General features: G+C 39.8%; 1 protein-coding gene across 3 annotated transcripts in view; it reads left to right on the forward strand.

The window, feature by feature from the left end:
• vps13a (vacuolar protein sorting 13 homolog A) overlaps nucleotides 1–17851 on the forward strand; it is a 58823-nt gene that overhangs the window by 19959 nt on the left and 21013 nt on the right. For all 3 annotated transcript variants that reach the window (XM_036143775.1, XM_036143772.1, XM_036143774.1), the window contains exons 22-51: nucleotides 314–431; nucleotides 662–803; nucleotides 947–1058; nucleotides 1275–1450; nucleotides 1687–1843; nucleotides 1940–2019; nucleotides 3340–3399; nucleotides 3846–4038; nucleotides 4158–4274; nucleotides 4560–4663; nucleotides 5637–5804; nucleotides 5909–6216; nucleotides 6312–6459; nucleotides 7028–7199; nucleotides 7504–7631; nucleotides 8781–8950; nucleotides 9401–9657; nucleotides 10743–10924; nucleotides 11020–11163; nucleotides 11461–11670; nucleotides 12515–12658; nucleotides 12769–12870; nucleotides 12951–13103; nucleotides 13196–13454; nucleotides 13702–13862; nucleotides 14009–14112; nucleotides 15016–15322; nucleotides 16032–16168; nucleotides 16254–16548; nucleotides 17723–17827. In XM_036143775.1, coding sequence (XP_035999668.1) covers nucleotides 314–431; nucleotides 662–803; nucleotides 947–1058; nucleotides 1275–1450; nucleotides 1687–1843; nucleotides 1940–2019; nucleotides 3340–3399; nucleotides 3846–4038; nucleotides 4158–4274; nucleotides 4560–4663; nucleotides 5637–5804; nucleotides 5909–6216; nucleotides 6312–6459; nucleotides 7028–7199; nucleotides 7504–7631; nucleotides 8781–8950; nucleotides 9401–9657; nucleotides 10743–10924; nucleotides 11020–11163; nucleotides 11461–11670; nucleotides 12515–12658; nucleotides 12769–12870; nucleotides 12951–13103; nucleotides 13196–13454; nucleotides 13702–13862; nucleotides 14009–14112; nucleotides 15016–15322; nucleotides 16032–16168; nucleotides 16254–16548; nucleotides 17723–17827 — 4913 coding nt within the window. The remainder of the gene's footprint in view (nucleotides 1–313; nucleotides 432–661; nucleotides 804–946; nucleotides 1059–1274; nucleotides 1451–1686; nucleotides 1844–1939; nucleotides 2020–3339; nucleotides 3400–3845; nucleotides 4039–4157; nucleotides 4275–4559; nucleotides 4664–5636; nucleotides 5805–5908; nucleotides 6217–6311; nucleotides 6460–7027; nucleotides 7200–7503; nucleotides 7632–8780; nucleotides 8951–9400; nucleotides 9658–10742; nucleotides 10925–11019; nucleotides 11164–11460; nucleotides 11671–12514; nucleotides 12659–12768; nucleotides 12871–12950; nucleotides 13104–13195; nucleotides 13455–13701; nucleotides 13863–14008; nucleotides 14113–15015; nucleotides 15323–16031; nucleotides 16169–16253; nucleotides 16549–17722; nucleotides 17828–17851) is intronic.

The following is a 17851-nucleotide window of genomic DNA, read 5'->3' on the forward strand; positions in this document are numbered from 1 at the left end:
GTTGGCTTACAGTTCAAACAAAACGGTTCTCCTCACAGTTCAGATTTGTGTCAGGTATAGTTCCTTAAATATTTTTACACAAGGTTTGCACTCTGTAAATCTTTTACCAGCCAATGGACACACCAAAACACAACTGACGAATAATAACACTTGAGTAAAATTTTCTTTCTAAAGGCCTACAAATATTTGCTATTGAAGGAAGATTTTTAATCACAAACAATGATTACAGTGATTATACGTTGGCTATATCTGCTAGTGTGTGTGTGTGTGTGTTGAATCAATAGAAATGTAAAAACTGTGTGATTATCTGCAGATGGTGATTGGAAAAGAGCTCGCAAACAGAAGCAATCTCCGCTCCACATCCTGGAGCCCGTGGATCTGAAAGTGGTTTGCAGCAGAGCCATGGTTGTGAAAGACTCGCGTATGGCAAAGTGAGTTTATTGTTTTATTTGCTCGATTAGCAGTAAAGGTATGAGGGGTGTGGTTGTAATGTTTGCAAGCTTACATTCAAACCAAGCAGCAGCAAACTGCGCAGAGGTACAATATTGTGAGATTGTATCTAAAAGAAAATTGAGTGCTTGTATTTGTATGCATGTGATGTGATGGTGTCTGTCAGTCTGGTTCCAGGGAATGTAATTTTGTTGCAACGCTTGTGTTTTAGGTATAAATTGTCTGGTGAGCTCCCGCTGCTGTCTCTTCGAATTTCCGATGTCAAACTGCGAAGTGTTCTGGAGCTGGTGGAGAGTATCCCGCTGCCTGAGAGCAAACCAGCAACACGCAGCTCTTCTTCTGCCAACACAAAGGTAAGTGAAAATCCGTTACCTGGAGGGGGGGATAATAAAACCGTCTTTGGCAAAAATCCAGCCATGGTTTACTGTCACTTTTCATTAATTAGCCTGTCAGTGAGGTGTGATTGATTTGAACTTTTGTGGTTATGTTTTGTCAGTCAAAGCAGTCGATCACTCCTCAGCTCAAGGGAAGGAAACACCTGAGTTTAGTCGACCAGCGATCCTCTCTCATTTTTGAGTCCTGCGAGACCCTCAGCATCGGCTCACTGGGTGAGACGCCGATAAAAAACACTTTAACATACCTTGAAGCAACGAATTACTTTAGCACGTTCACCACAGATTTTTTTCTGTCGTTAATTGAAGCTTGCACTGCTTTCGTTTTATGAAAGTGAGCCTGATGCACATTGTGAAAAAAAAAAAAAAAAAGGCAAATGAAATGCTTTAATTTGATTCTACAGTTTGTGTTTTGTTTTGGAAATCTTACAGGGTCACAGGAAGATTTGTTCTACGATGCTCCCAGCTCTCCAATCGGGGATAAGGCTTTCTTCCCGGACAATCCCATGCCACTGCGCTATGCAGATTCAAGCAGAAGAGCAAATCTGATCAAGGAAGATGCTCAGAAGAACATGACTGAGCTTTCCATGGAATTTGAGATCAATGAGGTTAAAAAAAAGATCTTGTAAAAACAGTTGGAAAATGTTGTCTTATTTCAGTTATTTAAAACTAGGTCATTTGAAGTTTTTGTTCCAGTAAAGTTTTATCATGATAGAGTAGAAACTGCTAAATGGCACTAAAGCAAATCTGCTCATTTCCTTTTCCTACGTTGATTTCTTCTCTAGCCTTGCTTCCTTCTGCCGAATATTTAATTTTGTTTTCCCTTTGTTCCTTTGTGTTTCAGTTGTCTGTTCAGCTGTGTCGTCTGTCTGGAGCTCAGGAGGTCGTAGTCCTACACCTGGATATCGAGGGTCTGGGCACTAAGCTGAAACTGCGCACCTTCGATATGACATCAAATATCTTCCTGCGTGAAATCTGCCTGAAGTGTCCCGAGTACATGGGTCAGTAAATAATACCCTGAACTTTCTATCCAAATCAACTACCAGATATTTGTTATTATTGTGTTTTTTATGTTTTTTTGTTTCATTCCTGTGTAGATTCTGAAGACAAGCAAGTTCAACTGATCACCACCTTAGACAACACAGAAGTTGACCTCCTCACCTTGGAGTATACCAAAGTACTTTCTTCCACTCACATTAAAGCAGATCTGTTAAGAATCTACTTTAATGTTAAATAATTTTCTTACAGTCTGACAAATTGGACAAAACTTTTCCTTTTTAAGTCAGTTAGGAGTAGCAAAATAACTTATGTTTGATCAATGCCAGAATAATGACAATCTAACACTTTATTAATATTTGATGTGGGCTTATTGCCACTCAGAGATGAAGAGATCATTATCCCAAACTTGTATCAAAAGCCAGATTAGAAATGCACACAGTTTATAAACTGTCTGCATTTATAAACAATAAGCCATTCATTTTTGGAGACTTGTCCTGTGGTCTAATGAAAATAAGGTTAAAAGATCTGTCCATAGTCACCATCATTATATTTGAGGGGAAAAAGTGGAACGTTGCAAACCTGAGGATACCATCCTAAATCTGAAGTACGAGAGTGGCTGCATCACGGCGTGTGGATATTTTGCTGCTGATGAAACTGTAGCGCTATTCAAAATAGGATGAGAAAAGAGGCTTATGTGTACCATACCACTTTCATTTCTAAAGCTCTTTTACACAGTATAATAAAAAGTGTTTCTGAACAGGATTACCAACTGTAGCTTTAAAAATGTGGTTCCCAACCCTGGTCCTGAGGGACCCATGTCCTGCATGTTTTATGTGTCTCCTTGCTGCCACATGCATGCCTTAAATGACTGGATGATTAAGAGGCTTCTGCATTTGAAACAGGTGAGCTGGAACAAACGCACATCTAAAACATGCAGGACAGGGCAGGGGTCCCTGAGGACCAGGATTGGGACCACTGACTTAAGACATCAGCAAGGAAGAGAAAGTTTGGGAGCAAATCTGACTTCTATATAGAGCAAATTTAATGTTTTTGAGATCTTAGTCAGATAGAAAATTGGTGGACAGAGCTGACTTGTTATGTTAGCGAGATGGCCTACATGCCTGATGGAGTTTCACTAATTCTTTCAGGAAAGAACTGGACAAAATTCAACAAAGTATTGTGCAAAGTTTTGGAAGGACACCTAACACTAAAGTCATAAAGTTTAAAAAACAATTTTACCAAATATTGAGAATCTGTATGTAAACATCTAAAAAATATATATAAAAAATCTTAAGAAATTATTTCTTGCAGTCTGGCATTTACCAACTACAAATATTTTTGGTAATCCTAAATTACTTAAAACAGGAAAAGTCTGATTTTAGTGATTGGGGAAACAAGGTTGTTTAAATTTTTACAATGTATAGAACATCTATTTCCAACTGTATGTACAAAATGGTGACAATAATATTCTCACTGTTAACTGTGTCTACCTTTTTAGGCTGATAAAAATGGTCCAGAGTTTAAATCGCAGCATAACAATACAGAGCAATCCATTAAGGTGAGAACACATATATGATAAACAAATTTACCTTTGTTTTTAAAATATGATGCAGTAAATATGTTTACGTTGTTTATATTGCCTAGGCAGGCATGCCGCATTTTTTTCATTGTTTTTCTTTTTTTTGGAAAAAACAGCTTAAGTGCTGAAACAAACAAAAAATACCTATTTAAACTAGAGATGCACCGATTTGGCCAGTTTCCAATTTTCTTTGACATCCTACCTGCAAGTTCTGACTTTTTTTGGTTAGGATTGTAACGTTGAGTCAATTCTTGGTCTACTTTGTTTCACTTAAACAAAGGAAACGTTTTCATCACTATTTGATCTACTGCTCATCAAGTGAAAACTGGTCAAATGATTGATGTATCTCTCATTTCTGAGCACAAACCTTCTTACAAACTTTGGGATTTAATCAAAACTGTTAAGTCAAACTGTTTCCTTGTCAGGTGATGTTTTCATCCTTGGATGTTCATCTGCATACGGAGGCACTCCTACACTCCATAAACTTCCTCAGTAACCTCCTTCCCCAGTCCACTAAGAAGGAAGGAGGGCCGGAGGAGCTGCCCACCATCCCAGAGGAAACTGAGGCAGAGAAAGAGGGAAAAAAGAAGGGGGAAACGACTGTAACCAAGAAAAAACGTACCTATCTTTGCACATTGTAATGTGTTAAAAAAGGAGATGTTTGGATACAGCACATAATTAATCTGTTATGGTTAGTTTCCCTCTTTGCCTAATATCCATTTACGTTTGTTCAACAGCTTCCAAAAGCTCTAAGTTTGCAGATGTGGTGAATCTTAACGTGAGAGCCGACCTACGCTGCTTGAAAGTGTTCATTCGAGGACAGAAAGCCAGAATCTCAGAAATAAGTATTGAAGGTAAGTGAGGAATTATGTCACACTGCTCTACTGAAGATCAATCTATGATGACTAGAGTTGTCCTCTTTAGGTGTAGATTTTCCTTCTGGTCTTGCTCAAAGTTTTCTGTGGACACAGCTAACTTGGCTCTTGTGCAGCACTGTGTGTGCAGAAGGCATTTACAATCCTTAGAAAGGAGTTGGAGAAAAATTGGAGATGTTAAACACCAAAGTCCTTTCCAAATATGCTAAGGCTTTAGTTTTATAAAGAAATTATTCTCAGTGTGTGAATGCCTTGAATCCTCAGGTCTGGTTACTGACGTCAAGATGAGAAAGAAGAACATGGAGATCCTAGCCAACCTGAAGAGCATTGTGATCCTGGACTGCAACAAAGATGCCTTATACAAGAAGGTACAGGCTGCAATCTGATTATTTCTTTATTGCTCTTAAAGAGAAGCAAGTGTTTGACATTTGTTTCATTTTTTTTTTTCACAATATCAAGAAATTGCCTCTGACCAGCTTGTATTGATTTCATTTCCATTTTCTCATAAGGAACAATAAAAATTTTCAACAACTTTCCTTTTTCTCCTACAGTTTAGATGACTGAACGTTTAACCCTTAAATAAATGTTCATAGTAAAATATATCAGTGATTTCTTAGACAGTCCAAAGTTTTTCTCTGCATCACTGAAAATCTACAAAATTCTCCATGTTGTGGGACCCAGGTAGCCGTACAAATAACCACACCCCCACCGCCTGCCAAAACATAAATGCACATAATGTCATAAGGTAAATTATTTTTAAAGCATAATTTCAAAATACAGTAAATAACAGCAGTGTCAACTTAATTTTTACATTCTAAAATTTTTGATTTACTATTAGATATGGTAAATAATTTATTTATTTATAGTAACTAAACAGGAATCTTGCTGGAAGCTATGCAGTAAGTCCTCGTCCTCGCCTTAGTCCTTATCGAGTATTTAAGGATCGTGCGTGCTAACCACTGCACCACCGAAGCACGCCCAGGCAAAACTTTCTTAAAGAAAGCTGTGGGTAGAACATCAAGACAGCAGGAGGAGGAACTTAGTTGTGTAATGATTACTTCTAATATTATTATATTTTTTTGGCTGAATTGGGACATTTTGTCAAGATAAGTTCTACTTGGAGTCAATTTTGATACTGAACTTGATACGGATGTACAGACCGCCACCCCTAATCCTTTGGATTTTCTCAGTAAAGAACTTTGTAAAGTTCTTGCAGGAGTTCACGTGTCACCGGAGGGTTTGTTAACCTGTCGACTGTGGCAAATAAGGCACAAGCCTTATTAATGCTTCCACAAAGTTTTCTTTATTTAAATTCTCTATTATGTTTCCCTTTTTTTTCAGGCTGTCTCTATTGCAGATAAGCAGGTTTTTGCCTTCCGGATGTTAAACTACACAGGGGCAACAGAGGGAGACGCCTATCTCGACATGTCTAAAGTCGACACATCCGTCTCACTGGAAGTTGGGTGCATTCAGGTCATTTTCCTCAACAAGTTTGTCTCTTCCATCCTGGTAAGGATCACACATTGTGAATAGCTCTCGGATCCGTCTACAATATTATTGCTGCATTCAGATTTATTTTCCACTTAATTTCTGCTAATTTGTTTCCCTTTCAGGTGTTTATTAATAACTTCCAGGAGGCTAAAGAGGCCCTCGCTGAGGTGACGGTTCAGGCTGCAGAAAAAGCAGCATCTGGCGTGAAGGAGCTGGCGGAGAGAAGCACTCGAATCTCTCTTGACGTCCACTTCAATGCGCCTGTGATTTTCCTACCGCAGTCGTCCACCTCTTCAAATGTCATCGTTGCTGATTTGGGTTTCCTGTCAGTCAAGAACCATTTCATCAAGCAGCCATTTAAAAATAACTCGACAGTCCCGCCGGTTGTGGATAAAATGACAGTGAGACTTACCGACCTCAAGATGTACAGGTCTGAGCCACAGTTACAGCTGCACACCGATGGGGTTTATAAATGTGTTTCTTTTTTGCAATTTGATAACTCTTTGATGATTATTTTGCTTTCAGAACCACTTACGTAAATGGGAAATTTGAAGGAGAGACTCAGCTGCTGAAGCCGGTCAGCCTGGACCTGGAAATCCAGCGCAATCTTTCAGCCAATTGGTACCACAGCATCCCTGATATAGAGATCACTGCTCATCTAAAGCCTATGAGTGTAAGTGTTCATGTAAGACGGGAAGCAAATGTATCAAATAACAGCTGATCATAAATCACTAATCCATAGGCCTACAAACTTAAATGGATTAGCTCCGCCTTATCTTAGAGACCTTTTAAAATTCCAGTCAGTGTCGAGAAGTCTGCGTTGAAATAATCAACTACTGCTGACAGTTCCTCGGACTCGACTTAAGAGGAAAGGAGATCGGGCTTTCTCTGTTGTAGCTCCAACTCTGTGGAACAATTAACCTCTTCAAATTAAATCTGCCCACTGCCTGGATCATTTTAAATCGCTTCTTAAAACTTATTTTTATTCTTTGGCTTTTATTTGAAGCAGTGTTTCCCGTTCTGTTTTGTTGATTGTTGTTGTCTTTTTGTAAAGCACTTTGGTGCAGTTTTATACCTGTTTTTAAAGTGCTATATAAATAAATTTGACATTGACGTTGATACAAACAAGATGAAAACTTTATTTTGGAATCTTTTATTTTTATTTTTTTTTCTGAAGCTTGCATTGAAAGTATTAATTATTAAAATGTTTTTTTAAAATGTTTCATGTCTGCTCCTCACAGCTGATCCTCTGCCAGGATGACATGATCGTGGTCTTGAGGACTCTGGGTGAGAACCTGTCAGAGAAGTCTGAGGCTGTGCAGCCTGCAGCGGTTCTGCCCACCGCTGACCCGTCCTCTGACTCTGTGTCCAACAAAGAGTCTCAGGGCTCAGGAACCACTGGACCCGCCAGTAGTAAGCTTTCATTACACTCCGTGATTCATTTGTGTGTGAATGTTTATTAAAAAATTAAAATTATTTGCTTACTTTACACACTTATACATATGACTGAGCTTTGTCCACCGAATGAGAGCATTTTTATTTATATGAACAGTGCTTGCTTGTTTTTTAGGGACTTTGATTTGAAATCTGAACATCATAAATATTTTATTGATTAGTTGGGTATTACTTAGTTACATCGTCATCATAAAATACCTTGATATGAAATCTGAAATTTATTTTTAGTCATTTCTTTTAACCCTCTGAAATAATATTACAGCAGGCAACACGGTGGTGATAGCTGCTGTGGTGGAGACCCAGAAACACAGCAAGCTAAAGACCACGCTCAAGCTGGACTTCAAGTTCGACTCCATGACTGTAGTTCTTTACAGCCCTAACGAGAACGTGGTATGTCGCAACAGTCATACACATGCAAACACATGAAAACAAGCACGTCTGATTAGTGATGCACAGACTGGGATTTTGGGGTAAATTTCCAATCTTGGGTTTTTAACTTTTAGCCAATTTTGTATTAGGAACTATAATATGTGAAGGTCTAAGAACAGCAAATTGAATTTATTTTGTTTTACTTTCTTGCCATGAAGGTTCTTTTTTTTTATATATATATATAGTCGAAGTACAAACAACGTCACACCATCTGTGAGAAAGCAATTGCTGCAAAACCTTTATTGTTTTGTGGCAAAGATGGAATGATCCCAATGGAGTTGACGTTTTAAACCATCTTTATCTTTGGCTAGTTTTAATACAGCAGAAATCTCTGTTTTATATATCCTAGAGAATTTACATCCCCACCTTACCTCCAAACGACAATTTCCAGTCCAGCTTTTTCATGACAGGACTGATACACCTCACTGATACCAGCTTTGTGTCTTTTTTTCCCCCCTTAGTAACAGCTTCCACACATAAGAGTGTTGCTATTCCCACATTCTGCTAGCGCTTTGGTAACGTGCATTTACTGACCGTTACAGACTGGGTTTTTGACATCCAGACCGGTCAGCATCTGCATATGTAATAGGTTCTCTATATGCCTCTCATTAGTTAATGTTGGGCATGTGGCCAATATACTTGGGTTGTAAGTCACCAGCTTTATCACGATGCAATGTTATATTGATTTGTTTGGATGACGGTACGATATTTGCCGATATTACAAAGTCTGTCAGGATTTTCCATCGGTATGGTGCGATATCATCTGGCCTTCTACTATTATTTACACTGATATCAACTCACAAAAAAACCCTAAAATATGTTTAGACCGTTTTAATTCTAAGCTGTTACATGTATCAGGCATTGAAATCAAAAACAGCATTTTTGTAATTTTAAAATATTAATAATGATAATAATGGATCGCCGCTGCCCTATAGTCTCATGTCTGAATTTCAAAATAAAAGTATATCTTAAAGATATCGCTGTTGATTGATATTTTCATTTTGTATCAATGTAAACGGGTCTTTGCACTTTAAATCAATATATCGATGTGGATTGGTGTACATACACCCCATACAATATATAATTTACTTTTTTTGTTTTGTTTTTTAGTTGCAGGTCTTAGACCCACACGATGAACAGCTGAAGTTGGCAGAATTTACTCTGGGCACCATCTCCACTTCTGTCCAAATGTTCTCTGACAGCTCCATGAAGGCATCTGTGCGACTCTCTACGTGCCTCCTAGATGACAAGAGACCAAGAACCAAGATGGTCACATCAAGGTTTGAGACTTTTATTTTTTTTAAATGGAAGTTTTCTGAAGTATGATGAGCAGTCACTTCCTGCCTTAATCTGCTGTAGATGTGTAATGGTCCTCTAAACTCTATAGAATTAAAGATTTACGATTTGTAAACTTCTTTTAAAAAGGAAAAAAACTGGCCTTTTATGTTAGTCACAGAGATGCAGAGTTCATAGATTAATTTTATGACATTATCTCTGAATAATGAATTAATCTTAGACACTTATTTGGACACTGGGATGTTTTTCAAAGTCACAACAATGCTGCTTTTCTTTCATGAGAACTAGAGAACATGCAATTTCCAGAAAACATTTTTAGAGCATTGCAGTCCTTGATTTCCCTTTTTTTTTTGGCTTCCTTACACAAACTAACTTATGTGAAAGGAAACCAGAGGAGTCAGGGTCTTTATTACAAGTCTAATGTCCTCCTCCAGGATGATGGAACTGCTGCCAGGTGCCGAGCGCAACATGATGGTGGAGGTGAACTATCGTCAGGGGCTTGATGGCACCAACATAGACACCATGGTGCAGAATGTGTACCTGTGCGCCAGCATGGAGTTCCTGCTCACAGTGGCAAATATTTTTCTCAAAGCCACCCAGCAGGGTTTTGCTAAGGCGGCACAACCCAAAACCAACACTGATGCTGGAGAAAAGAAGAACATTAACTCTTCTGTCGCATCTAAAGACTCAAGTGAGTTGATCTTATTGTTGTTTCCTTTCAGCTTAGAGAAATTTATTTAAAAAAATTTTGGAGTATAATTTGCCTACCAAAAACTTAATTGTAACTGTTACAATTTACCTGATTAGACATTAATGGCTCTGCCATCAGCGATTTTTTTTTTTTTTTTTTTTTTTTTTTTTTTTTTTTTTTTTTTTTTTTTTTTTTTTTTTTTTTTTTTTTATAGCCAATTCTTGCCAACGGTTAGAAAGGTCAGTAAAGCTCTTCAGCGTACATCAGCAAAGGTGTAAACCGCTTGGACAACATAAGCTAACGCTAGCTGTTATTAGCTTCACAGACAGCCCAGTGATGAGGTTCTGTTGTGGTCTGGGCTCCTCTTTGAGCTTCACCACGCAACGCTCTGCTGCGTGAAACAGCCAAACATAGAAACGTGTGTTCAGACTTGGTTGTCTATAAGTTAATGTTTCAATTCATTTGTAGTGGTTCAGGAACAGCATATAGTTTTCACAAGCCTAGAGAGCCCTCTTACGGCTATAGAAGTTAATATTTACTCCTTGGTTCATGTTGGTCACTATGAATTACCATTTAAAAACAAGTTATATATTTTATATACGTCACACCTGACTGTGAGTCGCAGGATCAGCCAAACTATGGGAAATAATGTGACTTGTAGTCCAAAAAATATGGTACGTAATTCTGTCATTGTTTCCCTGCGTTCTTCCTTTCTCCCACTGTTATATACTTTCTTTCCTCCATCATTTCCATCTTTCCTTCCTTTCTCCTTCCCTTCTCCCATCCTATCATTCCTTTCTCCCTTGCTTTCACCGTGCTCGTCCCTCCTTGTCCTTCTTGTTGCAGGTTCTATCTTGAAAGCCTCTTCGCTGTAGAAACATCTGCCATAGTGATTATTTGTGTTGTATTTATTTTTTTAAATAAACGTTAAAGGACTAAGAACTTGAATATTGACCCTGAATAAAATACCAGATTTTTGCCTGAATACGTTGGAACCCTGTTTATCTCACTTGTAGGAGCGTCTCAGTTGGTTTTGAAGATGTTTAGAGAAACTTCGTAAACAGATGTTTCCTTGCTGCCCTCAGGTACAGCTGCAGCTCCGGTGTCAAAGATGGAGATGAGCGTCGTCGTGCGTAACCCAGAGATCGTGTTTGTGGCCGACCTGACGCGCGGCGACGCCCCAGCCCTGGTGATGACCACACAGTGTGAGCTGTCCATAATAAGTGGAGCAGAGTCACTGATGACCGCAGCCATCAAAGACTTAAAGGTCTATATTTTTTTGGGCCGGAATCATTTCATTTCAGTTCAGTTCAGTTCAGTTTAGAAATAAACAATAACTCTGGTTTTTATGTGTCATTTCAGGTTATGGCGTGTCCCTTCTTAAGAGAGAAGAGGAGGAACAATGTGACCACCGTTCTGCAGCCATGTCAGGTCTTCTATGAGAGCTCTCAACCCTCTGGGGGCCCTCAGGCTATGAAAGTTGACATTAACACTCTCACGCTGAAGGTGTGTATTTAATTCAGTGTCATTGTCAAACAGATTATTATTTATTCCTTAAATCAGAGTGATAATAAAAGTTTGTGTTTCCTTCAATGCTCTATTTATTTTAAAATAGCTCTGAAGCAGCTGTGTTGTTAGTAGGAGTCTGTCTTGCCTCACATTCACTTTAATACGATGCTATAAAGCTAGTTAGTGTTTATTATGACAAGTTACCTGATATTTTGATGCCTGCATTCTCTACCGTGAGCAGGACTTTTGTTTGAAGACGTTTTTAGCATTCTTGCCATGTATTTGTCTGCCCAGGTATCTCCTGTCATCATCAACACCGTGATTACCATCCAGTCAGCGCTGATGCCCGTGGCTGAGACTCCCGAGGAGCAGGAGAGCCCCGTTCCTGTCAACATCTGGGAGAAACAGGCCTGGAAGGAGCTCAAACTTTGGTTCTTGGAAGAGGACGGGGATGAAAGCACAAAGTCTCTGACCCCACTGATTCCACAGGGAGAGTCCTTAAAGGTATTTGTGTGTCACACTATTAAATATTTTGGATTTTCTGCCAAACTTTACACCGTTTATTGGTCTCTACTGTGATTATCATTTAAAAGTCAGGTTATTTCTAGATTCTTTTTTGCTTTAGTAGCAAAATAAATCAGGTAACACTTTATTTGAAGGGGTGTACATAAGACTGACATTACACTGTCATAAACATGACATAACACCTGTTATGACCATAAATGACTCATTATGAATGTTTAGGACTGTTGTCATTAATTGTCATTCGGTAAATTATGACACTATTAAAGCAAAGTTGACATTATTTAACATGTCTTTGTTATGACAAGCCCTTAATTTAACAAAACCCCAAGTCAAGCCCTTAATTTAACAAAACCCCAAGTCAAGCCCTTAATTTAACAAAACCCCAAGTCAAGCCCTTAATTTAACCTAATCCCAAATTAAGACCTAAATTTAACCTAATCGTATATCAAGACCTAAATTTAACCTAATCCCAAATCAAGCCCTAAATTTAACCAAATCCTAAATCAACCCCTAATTTAACCTAATCCCAAATCAAGCCCTTAATTTAACCCAATCCCAAACCAAGCCCTTATATAAACCTTGTCTCTGTTAATGTCAAGTTGTCATAACAAAGACATTTTAAACAATGTCAACTTTGCTTTAATAGTGGCATAATTTACCGAATGACAATTAATGACAACAGTCCTAAACATTCATAAAGAGTCATTTATGTTCATAACAGGTGTTATGTCATGTTTATGACAGTGTAATGTCATAAACATTATGTACACCCCTTCAAATAAAGTGTAACCATAAAGGACTATCACTATCTTTGTCTCTGCAGTTGACCATAAATTCAATCTGCGTGACTCTGGAGGCCGGAGTGGGACACCTTACCATCCCCATGCTTCTCGCCAAGTCCTCCTTTCAGGGAGAAGTGAAAAACTGGTCCACGCTCATTTACCTCCACAGCGAGCTCACCCTGGAGGCAAAAATAAAACCGGCGTTTCTCATGTGTTATTTCTCACTGATAAAGACCCACGGCACTGTGGCATCTTGAACTTTTTCTAACGTTTTTTTGTTGTGCCTGACTTTTAGGTTCACTATTACAATGAGATATTGGGAGTGTGGGAGCCGCTGTTGGAGCCCTTAGAGGACGAGACGGGCGAGGGCTTCAAGCCTTGGACTCTGAATCTGAAGGTAGTGTGAAGAATTCAGTCGAAGTTATTCCACGTGTAATTCCACATACCGTGTCTTAACACGCAATGTTTTGCAATCAGATGAAGAAGAAGCCAGTGAAGAGCATGCCTCTTTACGATGAGGTGGATTACAGTATTCCAGACTATAAGACGGTGATTCACATCAGCAGCAAAGACCAGCTCAACATCACCCTCTCCAAGTGTGGACTCACCATGCTGAGTAACCTTGGCACAGTAAGAGAAGCACAAAAATGCGTCCCTCGTTGACCCCTGCCTGAGATTGTGTGGAGATTTATTATCTGAGCCCTTTTTTTTTTTTTTTTTAGGCATTTGCAGAAGCTGCCAAACAGACCGCCGAGTGTTTTCAAAAGGATGAAGCTCCATTCGTTGTGAAAAACAGGCTGGGTCTTCCGGTCTCTGTGCGACATAGTGAGATGTTTTCCCCCGTGGGCAAGCAGAGCACCGGACACACTGTGGAGCTGGAGGATGGCGGGACCCTCGAGATGGACTACTCAGTCACAGCGCACTCTGATCAGTTCTCAGCTATGACTTCCCTGAGTGAAAAAGACTACTACATAGTGCCTAGTAAGTTAAATGCTACTCTAAAAGAGCTGATCCTGTGCTGTTTGTGCTATCAATTTCCTTTTCTCCTGTTTCTCCACCATCTAAAAGCAAACATTTTTGGCCATTTTTGTGAACTAGTTTAAACTCTGTGTGATTGGTCAGAGTGCATCAGCTGCAGCTTTTAACAAAACTGAACAATTTCAGTGAAAAGATGTCGTTTGTATCCTGAAGCTAAGCACCTAAAAGCTGCTTGTTTAACTGTTTTCAGCTCCGATGGGCCACACCTCCACCAGCGTAATCCCCCTGATCAAAGTGGGCAGGGGGATGTACAGCGTCATGCACAACGACTCGGGCGTCACTCGCTTCCTCGTCTGTCAGATTTCCCCTGTGGAGGGCAGCAAATACATCAAGATCCGCTCTCCTTTTCAGGTACATTGCAAGTTGTTGTGCAACCGCTCACTCATTGTTGTTTTTTCATGAAATTATTTATACAATCTTGGAAAACTACAAAAAGAATGCATTAGACACTGTATTTTACTATGCATCTGATTTTTTTTTTTTACTCTTCTTTGCAGATTATCAATCATTTCACAATTCCATTTAACATTTTTGAGGGATCGACATGTCTGGGAGAAGCTTCTCCGACTGAGGAGTTCTGTGTGCCCCTGGATTCATACAGGTGAGCGACAAACCCCCCCCCCCCCCCCCCCCACACACACACACACACATTTGATTTTCCCTTAATTGCACCATCTCATTAACCTAACTCTAGCCAGATTGATATCGCTCCGCCTAGCTCCACTCACATCCATCTGGGACCTCTCCCATAGAGAGTGATTTCTCCAACCAATTTTATTGTCCAGCCAATCAGGATGCAGCAGTTCATCATACATGTGACGTAGTGGAGAAGCGACCGTGACATGAGACTGTTTTGATAGCAATGGCGGCTCGTTGAGGAAGCAAGCGTTAACATTGATGCTGCTATTTCTTCCGTGTTGTCCAATCTACCTAATATTGTTTCATTAAAAGAACATCAGAGAACGCCTCTGAAGGCTTTTGTTGGTGGAAACAATGTTTTCGCCCTTCTCCCGACCGGATTTGGCAAGTTTTGTTTGTCCGTGGTTGACGCGTCCCGGAGCGGTTAGCACAAACCATGTTAGGAGGCCTTTAGTCCTCGACGCGGTCGGCCCGGAATCGACTCCGACCCGCGGCGCTTTGCCGCCTGTCTTCCCCCCTCTTCCTGTCAGCTCTCTGTCAATAAAACGCGTGTCAATAGAGCCACAAACACATTTAAAAAGTTTTTTTCCTGCGTCGCTCTCATCAGCGTCACAGGTTGGCTTCGGTGTGAGTGGTTGAAATAGCATGCGATAAAGATGACAGACAAGTGGCTTATCCAATCATATGCAAGGATTTTTGATAAGGCCCAGCCTTCAAAAAAGGCAATTCCTATGGAGATGTCCCAGATGGATGTGAGTGAAGCTAGGCGGAGCGACATACGTCTGGCTAGAGTCAGGTTATCATCCTATGCTTGTCCAGAACAAAATTCCCTTTCTTTATGTTTAATCTCTGCTGCCCTCCTCAGGTCTGAACTGAGCCTGCAGCCAATAACTGGGAACACCGCTGAGTACAAGGGACAGCAGTTTGCGGTATCGGAGGGCTTCAGTTACGAGGACATCTTAAACCAAGATACTCGCTTGCAGCAGACCTGCCGATGTGGTGGAGATGAGTTTGGCATGATGATGATCAACATCGTGCCAGTGAAGGATACAGTGACGTGCAAGGAGACGGGAGATATCGGGGAGAACTTTGACGTGCCCTTTGTGCTTCACCTCTGGCCTTCTGTCCTGCTGCGTAATCAGCTGCCTTACACAATTGTCTACAAATTAAAGGTACTAACTGAGCTTAATTTTACTAGCTACACCCAGACCTTATTGGTGTCAGACATGTGGAATCATAAAATCAGTTAAATAGACCCTATTTGACAACATGAACTAGACTAGTTCAAAAAGCAAAATTTGTCCCAATCTAAAGAAATTCAAGAACCAATGAGAATCAAACTCTTGGATGTTTACCAGTCGTGAAGAAGCCATTTTTCTGGCTGACCAGTGAACCGTAAAGTTGTCCACAAATGGACAAAGCATAGAACAATGGAGAACCTTCTCAGGATTGGCTGGCCTATCAAAGCTACCACAGAGTGCATTGCTAATTAATCCCGGAGGTATACTTGTTTCTTTTTGTGAAAAATGCCTTTTCACAGTACATGACACTGGATTTAATAACTTTATTGGACTTATGTAGGGTCCAGGTCTGTGCTGTGAAAACTCTGGTATTAGATTAAGACTGCAAGTGCAAGCAATATTGACTCAGAATGGTATGAGGTACACAAACATCTCTCAGTATACCCCTACCACTAATAGATGCATCCAGAAAACACCTGCTATCCTGTTACAGCGCCATCATTTGCTCAGCAGTTTTGTTGACTAGTCCCAATTGTTTGTGTTGCAATACGAATTCTGCAAATTTTTCATTGTTAAAGATAAATAAATTGAAACGAATCTAAGATATTTAGCACTGCAATAAATAAGTTTTTACCCACAGGGGATGGGGGTTTGTGGCCCTGAAGTCACCCTGGATCCAGGCCACTCTGCTCAGCTTCACACTGCGGTCATCAACCAGTCAAGTCTTGATCTCCGTCTTCTAGATTATTTGGCTCAGGACTGGTCTTCTGAATACAGGTCCAACTCGCGCATTTTACAGTTGCACAAAATATCTTGTCCGTCTTGCTTCTCCTCTAAGCGGAGAAAGCTTCTCGTCTTGCAGACTCCAGAGCGAGCAGGAGGAAATCACCTTCATCGTGTTCCAGTCGCTGCGGGTCGACGAGGAAGATGTCGGCGATGGGAACGAGTGGAAGAAGCCCGAGTTGGATATAGCCGTGCACGTGCAGTACGATCCAGGTCAGGCCGTCGTTTCCATCCACTCTCCGTACTGGATGGTGAATAAGACGGGGAGGCTGCTGCAGTACAAAGCCGACGATGTCCACCGTAAACACCCGCTAGACTACAGCATGCCCCTGCTCTTCTCCTTCAAGCCTCGCTATTTTCTGCGCAAAAACACGGTAAGACGAAAAAAAGGCTTTACGTTATTTAGAATATGTTTTCTAAAAAAGAAAAAACAATCGGTAACACTTCATTTGAAGGGTCTACATAAGACTGACATTACACTGTCATAAAAATGACATGACACCTGTTATAAACATAAATGAGTCCTTATGAATGTTTAGGACTGTTGTCATTAATTGTCATTCGGTAAATTATGACACTATTAAAGCAAAGTTGGCATTGTTTAAAATGTCTTTGTTATGACAAGCCCTTAATTTGACAAAACCCCAAGTCAAGCCCTTAATTTAACCTAATCCCAAATCAAGCCCTTAATTTAACCTAATCCCATTTCAAGCCCTAAATTTAACCTAATCCCAACTCAAGCCCTTAATTTAACCTAATCCCAAATCAAGCCCTAAATTTAACCTAACCCCAAATTAAGACCTTAATTTAACCTAATCCCAAATCAAGCCCTTAATTTAACCTAATCCCATTTCAAGCCCTAAATTGAACCTAGTCCCAAATCAAGCCCTTAATTTAACCTAATCCCAAATCAAGCCCTTAATTCAACCTAATGCCAAATCAAGCCCTTAATTTAACCTAATCCCAAATCAAGCCCTAAATTTAACCTAATCCCAAATAAAGACCTAAATTTAACCTAATCCCAAATCAAGCCCTTAATTTAACCTAATCCCATGTCAAGCCCTAAATTTGACCTAATCCCAAATCAAGCCCTAAATTTAACCTAATCCCAAATCAAGCCCTAAATTTAACCTTGTCTCTGTTAATGTCAAGTTGTCATAACAAAGACATTTTAAACAATGTCAACTTTGCTTTAATAGTGTCATATTTTATCGAATGACAATTAATGACAACAGTCCTAAACATTCATAAAGAGTCATTTATGTTCATAACAGGTGTTATGTCATGTTTATGACAGTGTAATGTCAGTCTTATGTACACCCCTTCAAATAAAGTGTTACCAAAAAAATACATTTAAGTAATTTCGCTGGTTTTGTGTACCAATGACCTATGAGCCTCTGCGTGCCAATCCAGGTTTAACACGTCGGCCCTTTCTGAATAACAAAAAGGAAAAAAAAAGAATTCGGCTAAATAATATAGCCACAGTTGTCAAAAGAAATACTGCATTCCTACTTTGCTAAAAGAGATATTTTCTGCACTCTCTCTCAGGTCCGCCTCATGATCTCAGACAGCGATCTGTCAGATGGTTTCTCTCTGGACACGGTTGGTAGCCATGGCGAAGTGAAATGTAAAGGCCGATACAAAGACTATCTGGTAAGGCTGTGTTGGATCTGTTCA

The sequence above is a fragment of the Fundulus heteroclitus genome, chromosome 12 (assembly GCF_011125445.2).
Source record: "Fundulus heteroclitus isolate FHET01 chromosome 12, MU-UCD_Fhet_4.1, whole genome shotgun sequence".
Taxonomy (NCBI): domain Eukaryota; kingdom Metazoa; phylum Chordata; class Actinopteri; order Cyprinodontiformes; family Fundulidae; genus Fundulus; species Fundulus heteroclitus.